Below are 12,612 nucleotides of genomic sequence, written 5' to 3'. Positions count from 1 at the left end.
TAGGCAGAAACAAATACTAGTAATTACAGTAGCTCCAAAATCACTGCAGATGGTGACTGCAGCCACGAAATTAAAAGACGCTTACTCCTTGGAAGGAAAGTTATGACCAACCTAGATAGCATATTCAAAAGCAGAGACATTACTTTGCCAACAAAGGTCCATCTAGTCAAGGCTATGGTTTTTCCAGTGGTCATGTATGGATGTGAGAGTTGGACTGTGAAGAAGGCTAAGCGCCGAAGAATTGATGCTTTTGAACTGTGGTGTTGGAGAAGACTCTTGAGAGTCCCTTGGACTGCAAGGAGATCCAACCAGTCCATTCTGAAGGAGATCAGCCCTGGGATTTCTTTGGAAGGAATGATTCTAAAGCTGAAACTCCAGTACTTCAGCCACCTCATGCGAAGAGTTGACTCACTGGAAAAGACTCTGATGCTGGGAGAGATTGGGGGCAGGAGGAGAAGGGGATGACAGAGGATAAGATGGCTGGATGGCATCACTGACTCGAAGGACGTGAGTCTGAGTGAACTCCGGGAGTTGGTGATGGACAGGGAGGCCTGGCGTGCTGCAATTCATGGGGTCGCAAAAAGTAGGACACAACTGAGCGACTGAACTGAACTGAACAGTAGCACCGAGTGATAAGTACAAATAGATGAGTGCTACAGCAGTAGGGGAGGAGAGACTAAAGCAAAACCTAAGTCCACGGAGTGGAGAACCAAAAGAGAGGGAAGAATGACATCCATTCTATGTAAAAGAGACAACAGATACAAAAGTTTGGAAAGATCCAAACACACAGTATACTGGAGGAGAGGTGAGCAGTCTTGGTAAGAGGGAACAACAGAATAAAGAAAGGAACTGATACTGCCCAACAAAGTGAATGGACTTAATGTCATTGAACTCCACACTTAAAAAATGGTTAAAATGATAAATCCTGTTATGTTTATTTGGCACAATTTGTTTTTTAAATGGGGGCAAAGGAATCCAGAGCTAGGAAATCCCAAAAAGCAAGCCACGGAAGAGGGAGCGCTGTAAAGCTTTCCTGAATCTTGACTCATTCTAAAAGTTCAAGAAAAAGAATTTCACATAAAAAGGAGCAACAAGACTGACAAGGTGAGTATCAAAGTTATTTTCAGAAAAAAAAAAAAAACAAGAACAAGAAGCCAACTAACTTCCCTACACACAACGGAAATATGTCACATACACAAAAAAACGAAAAAGGCAATGAAGGAATACTGTTAAATCACAAAGGGCAAGAGAGTTTGGCTAGTTTTCAGAAAAAGAAGTAGTTGTAAAAGAGTAAGGAAGACTTGGTTTGTCGATGCAATTACCTCTCTGTACTATAATCTCAGATATGATGCTCCACATCTCTCGCTCGCCTGTGAGTTCCGAAAGGACAGAAACCCTAATGTGTTTTGGATTTTATAGCTCAGCACCTTTCACCATACCCAATATTGATACATAATAACCACTACTTTATTCAATAAACTCTTGTTGAAGGAATAAATGACATATTTAAGGATCAGCGTCCTGCTGCATGGTCTAAATCTTGCTAGGCCACAAGTCTATGGATGGAAACCTGCTATTGGCTGACATTAACCAGGGGCTCTTCAGAAATGCAGATTATTGCCTTGCCTCCCCCAGAAAACTCACTTACTAAGTAGAATCTACATTTTAACAGAGCCCAGGTGATTTGGATACACAAAGTCAGAGAAGCAGGACACAACGTATGACTTGGGATCAACCTCTACTTTAGCGATCTCTCTGAGGAAATACATAGAGAATCACTGACTGTTGACACGGTTTGGGCCCCTCAGTCCTGAAACAACTCCAAAGGAGGAAGCATGGTACTGCCCTCCTTTATAAGTGAGCTGTTCTACGAACGAAAACTTCAACCCCTATGAAGCCTGTGACCCTCGCCTGCTGTGACTGGATCTTGAGGATTCCTATAGATGCCTCTTCCAAACCCTTAGAGCTCTGCATACAGCCAATTTGGCTTTGGGCACTTTTTTGCTAATGGGAGTTGGGAGGAAATTTGTCAATACCCCACCAGAAGTCTCAAAGTCCTCATTTGTAAAACGAGGATGCTAATGAAATGTGGTGTTTGGGGAAGCCTCTCGGAAGTCCCTTGGACAGCAAGGAGATTAAACCAGTCAAACCTAAAGGAAATCAGTCCCGAATATTCATTGGAAGGACTGATGCTGAAGCTGAAACTCCAATACTTTGGCCACCTGATGCGAAGAACTGACTCATTGGGGAAAAAAAAAAAAAACCCTGATGCTGGGAAAGATTAAAGGCGGGAGGAGAAGAGGACGACAGAGGATGAGATGGTTGGACGGCATCACCCACTCGATGGACATGAGTTTGAGTAAACTCCGGGAGTTGGTGATGGACAGGGAGGCCTGGCGTGCTGCAGTCCATGGGGTCGCAAAGAGTCGGACACGACTGAGCTGCTGAACTGAATGTAACATGAATAAAATGAGATAACAGATAAGATACTTTCGTAAATTGTAAGTTGCTGTTTGCTTCTTCTAATAGTTTTTTTTATTGTCAGACTTCACATGTTAATACTGACAACAGCAGCGGCCAATGAACACGCCCACTAACGTGTAGTCAGAGAGGCAGCCTACCAAAGCACTGGCAGCACTGGCACCCTACCCAGCTTTGTGGCGCCAGTTCTGGCAAAGTGTCTGGGCGTGGATAACCTTCCCCTTTCCCAGACCAGTCCTGAGACCTTTCCTTCCAGAGCTTACCTGAACCACCTTAGTGAACTCCTCATAAACCCGCTTCTTCAGATGGGCCGCCATGGTTGCCCATACACCTTCTCAGCTTCCGTACCCGACGGGGCTGAGGTAGGCAGAGGAATACGAAAAAGCTTGCCCAGGAGGGAGGAACCAGCCGCTGTCCCACAAGGCAGTGGGGTTCCGGGAAAGAGAAGCCGCTTCCGGCTGCTCGACTGCCTTGTCGCTGTGCGTCTGGATTTAGCGACCTACGCCTGCTGAGCGGGAGGAACGGAAACCGGAGCCGGAGCGTAGCACAGGGGGCGGGGCTTCTGGCAGGAGGAGGCGGGTCGGAAAGGCTGGAGGAGCCAATGGGAGCTTTGGGGGGCTTTCTGTTGGGTTTGATTGACGGAGGGAAACGGAGGGTCGGGGGAAGTGCTACAGTGTAAAGGGCAGAGGTGGAGCTATCCAGAGCTAGAGATAAAACCTGGAGCTGTATGAGGATTCTGACTCAGAAGATAACATAAAGAGGTCAAGCTGACAGCTCCATCATCCATTGCTGTTCTCAGTATTTGCTATCTGTCTGTATCCTGTGCTCGCCTTTTGATCGAGCTGTTGCTCAAAAACTGAGTTTGCCTTGTGGTTGGTGTCAAGCCTGAAGATCCAACTAACCAAAGTTCCAAGGACATATTACTTGCAGCAAGTAAGGACAGCACAAGCGATCTTCCCCAAAGCAGTGTCTCCAAACAGCAAAACTGGGGACGCTTTAAGCTAAGTATTAGTCGCTCGATGGTGTCCAGCTCTTTGAGACCCCGTTGATCGTAGCCCACCAGGCCACTCCATCCATGGAATTCTCCAGGCAAGAATACTGAAGTGAATTGCTGTCCCCTCCTCCAGGGGATCTTCCTGACCCAGGGATCAAGCTCAGGTGTCATGCACTGTAGGCAGATTCTGACCTACCACAGAAGCCTAAGGGTGCATGCATATTCATTCATGAAGGCGCTTGCGCAGAGGAGAATTCAGCATTGGATTGGGGCAGAGGTTTACAGGGCCCAAGCTTTAGTTGATTGAAGTCAGGAGGGTCGACATCATCATTCCATCTTCCACGTGAGTGGGGAACATTAGTTCTTGCAGAACTCAAAGACATATATCAGATTGTTACATATATATTTTTAAGGAAAAACTGGTTTTTGACTGCAAGGAACATGAAAACGTATTTCTTTTGTTCCTTCATTCCCTCACTTCTCTCAAGATAATTAATTACTGAGACCTGTTCAAGGACAAGCATTGTGGTCAGGCTTAGATCAAACAATGGCTTAAGCCAAAAATGGCTTTTCTTACATCTTTTTCTAGGGACCCCCCCACCCTATCTGCTTACAAAGCTGTATGCCACCCCTCCAAACCTCTCCTGGCCTAGGGTACTTTTTCCTGCTCTCTCATTCCAGTTATTGAAAAGCTACCTATCCTTTAATGAATCAAGCTATCATCTGATAGCTAGGGGAGAGTGGAAAGAATTCTGAGGCCAAGGATCAAGCAACAAAGCTTCAGATCACATAACTCAGATGGGATTTGAACCCAGCCAAAACTCTGACTGGGACTTGAACCCATGAGGTGAGACTTGAACCCACTGTCTTTCAGTTAAAATTGCTCACCTCGTGTCAGGACTTACTGAAGCTCAGGTTCTTTATGTCTCAGCACAGAAAGATTTCAGCAAGAAGCAAAGTGATAGGTAAGCAGTGGATTTATTTAGAGAAATACACATCCCATAAACAGAATGAGATACACATCCCATAAACAAGAATGCCTTGTCTCAAAAGGCAAGTGCGAACCTGGGAGGAACAGCCTCCAAAGACAGAGTGTGTGTCCACTCATAAGATGAGAGGCCCTGAAATACGAGGTGATTAGTTTTTATGGGCTGAGTAATCTCATAGACTAATGAGTGGGAGGATTACTCCAACTATTTCAGGAAAGGGATGGAATTTCCAGGAACTGGGCCACCACCCACTTTCTGGTCTTTTATGGTTGAGCTCAGAACTGTCATGGTGCCTGTAGGGGTGTCATTTAGCATATGCTAATATACTACAATGAACATATAATGAAGCTCCAGGTCTACTGGAAGGTGAATCTTCTGCCATCTTGGACCTACTTGGTTCTAACCAGTTTATGTCTTATCCTCAATGGTTATGTCATTCTTTTTATTTGTTTGTTTGTTTTTTGGCTGTGACATGTGGCTTGCAGCATCTCATTACTCTGACCAGGGATTGAACCCAGGCCACAGCAGTGAAAGCTTGGAATCCTAACCTCTGGGCCACCAGGGAACTCTTAGCTATTGTCATTCTTTTAAAGGTTGTGCCCTGCGCCCTTCCCTCCTGCTTCGCTACAGCTGGCACTTAATGAACAAGTAGCCTCAACTACAATGGCAGTAACACCTAACCCAACAAAGATGTAGCGGAATGAAATAATGCAGAAATACTTTGCACTATAAAGTGTAGTTCACATGCTGGTGTTAATAAATCCAAGGTCAAGGTTTACATCCTGCATTACACTTTAGCTGTGTCAACTAAAAAGATGCACAACCTGAGAGCTGTGAGCTAAGTTTTATTGGGGGCAAAATGAGGACTACAGCCCAAGAGAAAAAGGCATGTGTGTTCAGTTGTGGCCAACACTTTGTGACCACATGGACTGTAGCCAGCCAGGCTCTTCTGTCCATGGAATTTTCCAGGCAAGAATACTGGAATGGGTTGCCATTTCCTTCTCCAGGGAATCTTCCTGATGCGGGGATCAAACCCACGTCTCTTGCATCTCCTTCATTGGCAGGCAGATTCTTTACCAGCTGAGCCACCAGGGAAGCCAAAAGACAGCATCTCAGATAGTTCTGAGAGACTACTCCAAATAGGCAGTGGGGGGAAGGTCAATATATAAAATTTTAGTGAAGGGGGAATTCATTGCAATCAATCAACTCACAAATCAAGTGACTAGTTTTTCTGCTAGTCACAAGGAGCTGATATCACCATGGAGGGACTCGGTGGATGTGGGTTTGGGTGAACTCCAGGAGTTGGTGATGGACAGGGAGGCCTGGCGTGCTGCAATTCATGGGGTCACAAAGAGTCAGACACGATTGAGTGACTGAACTGAACTGAGATGTGAGGAGATGCAAGGATTCAGTCAGTCAGTCAGTTCAGTCATTCAGTCGTGTCTCTTTGCCACCCCATGAACTGCAGCACACCAGGCTTCCCTGTCCATCACCAACTTCCAGAGCTTATTCAAACTCATGTCCATCAAGTCGGTGATACCATCCAACCATCTCATCCCTGTCATCCCCTTCTCCTCCCACCTTCAATCTTTCCCAGCATCAGGGTCTTTTCCATTGAGTCAGTTCTTCACATCAGGTGGCCAAATTATTAGAGTTTCAGCTTCAGCATCAGTCCTTCCACATAAATATTCAGTACTGATTTCCTTTAGGATGGACTGGTTGGATCTCCTTGCAGTCCAAGGGACTCTCAAGGGTCTTCTCCAACACCACAGTTCAAAAGCATCAATTCTTTGGCACACAGCTTTCTTTATAGTCCAACTCCCACATCCATACATGACTACTGGAAAACCACAGCTTTTACTAGACGGACTTTTGTTGGCAAATAATGTCTCACCTTTTTAATATGCTGTATAGGTTGGTCATAGTTTTTCTTCCAAGGAGCAAGCATCTTTTAATTTCATGGTGGCAGTCACCATCTGCGGTGATTTTGGAGCCCAAGGAAATAAAGTCTCTCACTGTTTCCACTGTTTCCCTATCTATTTGCCATGAAGTGATGGGACCAGATGCCATGATCTTAGTTTTCTAAATGTTGAGTTTTAAGCCAACTTTTTCACTCTCTTCTTTCTCTTTCATCAAGAGGTTCTTTAGTTCTTCTTCACTTTCTGCCATAAGGGCAGTGTCATCTGCATATCTGAGGTTACTGATATTTCTCCTGGCAATCTTGATTCCAGCTTATGCTTTATCCAGCCCAGCGTTTCTCATGATGTACTTTGCATATAAGTTAAATAAGCAGGGTGACAATATACAGCCTTGACGTACTCCTTTCACGGTTTGGAATCAGTCTGTTGTTCCATGTCCAGTTCTAACTGTTGCTTCTTGACCTGCATACAGATTTCTCAGGAAGCAGGTCAGGTGGTCTGGTATTCCCATCTCTTTAAGAATTTTCCACAGTTTGTTGTTATCCACACAGTCAAAAGTTTTGGCATAGTCAATAAACCAGAAGTACACACTTCTCTGGAACTCTTGCTTTTTCAATGATGTTGATGTTTTTCAATGATGTTGGCAATTTGATCTCTGATTCCTCTGCCTTCTCTAAATCCAGCTTGATCTTCTGGAAGTTCACAATTCACATACTGTTGAAGCCTGGCTTGGAGAATTTTGAGCATTACTTTACTAGCATGTGAGATGAGTGCAATTATGCGGTCGTTTGACCATTCTTGGGTTAAAGCATCTGCCTGCAATGCAGGAGACCTGGGTTCGATCCCTGAGTCAGGAAGATCCCCTGGAGAAGGAAATGGCAACCGACTCCAGTATTCTTGCCTGGAGAATTCCACAGACGGAGGAGCCTGGTGGGCTACAGTCCATGGGGTCACAAAGAGTCAGACACGACTGAGCGACTTCACTTGAGCATTCTTTGGCTCAAGTGAAGCCAAATCCTCTATTTCTTTGCACTGATCCCTGAGGAAGGCTTTCTTATCTCTCCTTGCTATTCTTTGGAACTCTGCATTCAAATGGATATATCTTTCCTTTTCTCCTTTGCCTTTTGCTTCTCTTCTTTTCTCAGCTATTTGTAAGGCCTCCTCAGACAACCATGTTGCCTTTTGAATTTCTTTTTATTGGGGATGGTCTTGATCACTGCCTCCTGTACAATGTCATGAACCTCCATCCATAGTTCTTCAGGCACTCTGTATATCAGATATAATCCCTTGAATCTATTTGTCACTTTCACTATATAATCATAAGGGATTTGATTTTGTTCATACATGAATGGTCTATTGGTTTTCTCTACCTTCTTCAATTTAAGTCTGAATTTTGCAATAAGGAGTTCATCAGATGCAAGAATTGGGATCATGAAATCAGTTCCTGAACACACCCAACTATCTAAAGAGCTGTCCCACCAGTTTCACTGGAGCACAGAGTGCCTGACTCTCCACCCTAAACTCCCTTCAGGGAGTGTCAAAAGTCAGCAACTGCAGCAACACAGGCAGATGGCAAATGCCCTTGTTGTTGTTCAGTCACTGGCAAATGCTCTTGGCAAGTGCCAGTTTTTAGTTGACAGACGTTTATGGTTTCATTCTTTGAAATGAATTAATGTAGAGTGCATATAAAAAGAAGGCTATGGTAGGCAGAGAAGAGTCCAAAAGGCTGAAAAGATGGTTTTTACCCTCAAGGTTCTACAGTCTAACTGGAAAGGGAGACACCCAAACTGATCATTAGTGGGCAAAATGTGCTGGATAACAGAGCCAAGTGCTTCAAACAGACCTAACTTCAGGGTGCCTCAGGGAAGTTTTACAGAGGAAATGATTTTTAATCTGGCTTTAAAATAGTGAATTTTCTAGAAAGAAAGAAAGGCATCTCAGACTGAAGAGATTACCATAAATACAAATACGTCCAGTGAAATGAAAGGCACTTAGCAACCAGTGCTAAGTGTTAGTGGCTATTATTTTTTAAAATATTCATTTATTTGGCTGTGCTGGGTCTCAGTTGTAGCATGAGGGACTTTCCATCTTTGTTGCAGCATGTGGGATTTTGTGTGGCATGCGGGAACTATGGTCATCGGGCTTCCCTGATACCTCAGTTGGTAAAGAATCTGCTTGCAATGCAGGAGACCCCAGTTCATTTCCTGGGTTGGGAAGATCTCTTGGAGAAGGGATAGGCTACACACTCCAGTATTCTTGGGCTTCTCTTGTGGCTCAGCTGGTAAAGAATCCATCTGCAATGTGGGAAGCCTGGGTTCAATCCCTGGGTTGGGAAGCTCTCCTGGAGAAGGGAGAGGCTACCCACTCCAGTGTTCTGGCCTGGAGAATTCCATGGACTGTATAGTCCATGGGGTCGCAAAGAGGCAGACATGACTGAGTAACTTTCACTTTTTACGATCATGACATGGGATCTCTTAGTTGTGGCATGTGGGATCTAGTTCCCTGACCAGGGATCAAACCCTAGTCCCCCGCTTTGCCTAAGCATGGAGTCTTAGCCACTGGACTACCAGGGAAGTCCCAGCCATTATTGTTATTGTTACCATATTTGATCAAAAATAAGCTGCAGGAGGAGAAGGGGATGACAGAGGATGAGATGACTGGATGGCATCACCTACTGGATGGACATGAGTTTGAGTGAACTCCGGGAGTTGGTGATGGACAGGGAGGCCAGGCATGCTGCAATTCATGGGGTCGCAAAGAGTCAGACACGACTGAGCGACTGGACTGAACTGAACTGAAGCTGTCAGAAATTGTAAAACTCTAACAAAAAATGCTGAAATTAAAAACAGTGGTTTCATATTGCTTAGATTTAGGTATACTTACTGAAAATAGCTGACTTAAACTTCTTTAGACAAAGATTTGTATCCTATGTCATCCTGCTGTGTTTTTAAATGACAATTAAAAACAACACTCACACAATTCAATTGAAGTGATGACAACATGAATTGCTATGAGCTAGTCTTGCTGTTGTTGTTGTTGTTTAGTTGTTTAGTTGTGTCCGACTCTTTGCAGCCCCATGGACTGTAGCTCACCAGCCTTCTCTGTCCATGGGATTTCCTAGGCAAGAATACTGGAGTGGGTTAACATTTCCTTCTCATGGGATCTTCTAGACCCAGGAATCGAACCACATCTCCTCCACTGGCAGGTGGATTCTTTACCACTGAGCCCCCATGACCCAGTCTACACGTGAACAATTGGCCAACAGCAATCTTAAGATACGTCTCAATTTCAGAGACAGGAAATGCACATTTTTGCATCATTGGTACAAAGGATTATCATTGTTATTATTAGATACAAGCCTGCAGGAAGGAGTTTGGTGCACTTAGAAAAACAAACGGAGTTCAGTTCATATTGAGAGTAAACTGCATAAAGGAAACAGAAAGGAATGATGGAAATAAAGCTGAGAAGCCAAGGCCAGACTGGTATAGAAAACAAGAATAGTCTGCTTTCATTTTGAAATGAAAAACTGTATTGAACTGATGACATTTTCCTTTGACCTTCATTACTGTACATGAAAATACCATGAGGCATCCAGGTGAATCCCTTGGGCTTCAAATAAGGTCTTCCTTGCTCCTACTGTATAATGTCAACCCAATTTCCCCTTGAAAATTGGAGTCGATCACTCAGACTAGTATAGTAATCCTTTCTCTGCCTGTTGGCTCAGCAGGAAGAGCCCAAAATGACCAGGGCAGTGTCATTACACGTTTGAATGTAATTGAACAGTGACTGTCCTTTAATGAAACTACTTCTCCTTTGGGGACTAAGTACTCCAAATCCCCTGAACATAAGAATTCATAAATGAGTTATTACATGTAAAAGTGACAAGAACCGCTCCTACCTCTCAGCTCTGGAATCATGTATTCTAACGTGGAAGAAACAGTACATATTTTAGTTGTTGACATGAGGCATATACCACAAACCTGTAAGACAGCTTCCCAACTCATAATGTGTTGTTTCTCAGCTCCCACAGTTAAGTCTGCAAAAGCTTGTTACGCCTTTTTCTTTTTTTAAATCATAGCTACATCTGAATGATGGATACCTGGCAAGACCAAGAAGTTTCTTTGCTATATTTTTTTTCATTATAAAATAAGCTTCCTACTCAGAAGCAATGTGTGAAATACCATGAAAATGAATCAGGTATCCATGAACAGTAGGGTGGCAGCTACATTACAATTAGATGTTATTAGGGTTTTCCAGGAAAATAGAGCCAACAGGATTATAGAGATAGTAAAATATTCAAATAAACAGTATACCATAGACTGAGAGGCTTATAAACAACAGAAATTTATTGCTCACAGTTCTGGAGGCTGAGAAGTCTAAGATGAAGGTGCTCTCAGATTCAGCGTCTGGTGAGAGCTCAATTCCTGTTCATAGACAGCTGTCTTCTCTCCACGTCCTCATGGTTAAAGATGTAAAGGGGCTCTCTGGGATCTGTTTTATAAGGGGTCTGTTTTTATAAGCCCATTCATGAGGGCTCCATCGTCATGATCTTATCACCTTCCAAAGGCCTGACCTCCTAATACCTTCTCATAGAGGGTTAGGATTTTAACACATGAATTTGGACATGAGAGAGGGAGTCTATAGCAGTAGAAAACTCAAATCTGAATCTGGGATATGCATCTATTCCTATGTGGGTAAATCACCACTCCTTCCTTCCTGGAAAGGATCCAGCATAGGTAGAATAATTTTTTTTTAATGGCCTCAATTCTTCCCCTCTCTGTATTTAAATCCCTTTGAAGCTGCTTCCATTAAGAGATGGAATCTATATCCCCACCCTTTGAATTCTGCTGGCCTTGTGCCTGGCCAGTAAAGTATAGCGGAAGTATTAATAACAGTGTGCTAGTTTTGAACCTAGGCCTCAAGTTCCACCCACACACCAGTTTTTAATGTCTTTTGCTTGGTTTTGGAACCCTACCATTGCCATGAGAATAAGTCCAACCTAGTCTGCTGGACGGAGAAGGCAATGGCACCCCACTCCAGTACTCTTGCCTGGAAAATCCCATGGATGGAGGAGCCTAGTGGGCTACGGTCCATGGGGTCCTTAAGAGTTGGACACGACTGAGCGACTTCACTTTCACTTTTCACTTTCATGCATTGGAGAAGGAAATGGCAACCCACTCCAGTGTTCTTGCCTGGAGAATCCCAGGGATGGGGGAGCCTGGTGGGCTGCCGTCTATAGGGTCGCACAGAGTCGGACTGAAGTGACTTAGCAGCAGCAGCAGCAGCAGTCTGCTGGAGAGTGAATGACCACATGGAACAAAGCCAACTTCACCCAGCTGAGGCTATTTAAGATCAGCCCCACCCTAGCTGAGCTACCATCTGACTACAGACACATAATTGAGACCAAATAAAACCAGAAGAACTGCCTAATCTATAGGCTATGAGAAGGAATTAATGGTTATAGTCTTAAGGTATTAAGTTTGGGGGTCTGTCATATGGTTAGAGAGTCCCTAAGCTGCTAAATTGCATAGAACCAGCTGGTAAGGAGACAACAAGCCCAAATGGATTTAAGCAGCTTATTATTCACAGTGTAGCAGACAGCATGAACTTCACGTTTGTTTTGGTTCCCCCTGACCTTTAAACACCATAAGGGTGATGCAGGTCAATGCCATGCACAGTACATCTGCAACACAGATGAAGGACACTGAGTTTAGGAAACCCTCAATCTTAAAAGAGGGAATGCTAGCAAACCTGCCCTTTGAAGGGGACAGTATCTTTTTATTTTTCCCCCGACTTCCTTTTATTATACTGGTCAGGAACAAATCTGCCTTCTAACCCAGTGTGAGACTTTTTTTTTTTTTTTTAATTTGCTGTGCTGGGTCTTAGTTGCAGCATGCAGGATCTTCATTGCTGCATGGAGGATCTTTTCATTTCAATCGTGGCATGGGAGGATCATAGTTCCTTGACCAGGGATCAAACTCAGGCCCTCTGCATTGGGAGCACAGCATTTTAGCCACTGGACCACTGAGGAAGCCCCTGGGAGGCATTTTTTTATCACCATGAAATGTCTCCAGGATTGGAGGGTGATACTAGCTTTATTGGGCTTCCCTGGTAGCTCAGACTGCAATGTAGGAGATCCAGGTTTGATCCCTGATTTGGGAAGATCCCCTAGAGAAGGAAATGGCAACCCACTCCAGTATTCTTGCCTGGGAAATTCCATGGACAGAGG

The 12,612-nt window shown here is 44.1% G+C and overlaps 1 protein-coding gene across 1 annotated transcript in view; it reads right to left on the bottom strand.

Moving 5' to 3' along the window:
- Positions 1-2,834, bottom strand: part of INTS4 (integrator complex subunit 4) — a 108,254-nt gene extending 105,420 nt beyond the window's left edge. Inside the window, exon 1 of the mRNA NM_001110065.2 lies at positions 2,745-2,834. Coding sequence (NP_001103535.2) covers positions 2,745-2,798 — 54 coding nt within the window. The 5' untranslated portion in view covers positions 2,799-2,834. The remainder of the gene's footprint in view (positions 1-2,744) is intronic.
- Positions 2,835-12,612: the final 9,778 nt, after the last annotated feature.

This window comes from Bos taurus, chromosome 29 (assembly GCF_002263795.3).
Source record: "Bos taurus isolate L1 Dominette 01449 registration number 42190680 breed Hereford chromosome 29, ARS-UCD2.0, whole genome shotgun sequence".
NCBI lineage: Eukaryota > Metazoa > Chordata > Mammalia > Artiodactyla > Bovidae > Bos > Bos taurus.
This window is presented reverse-complemented; position numbering and strand designations above follow the sequence as displayed.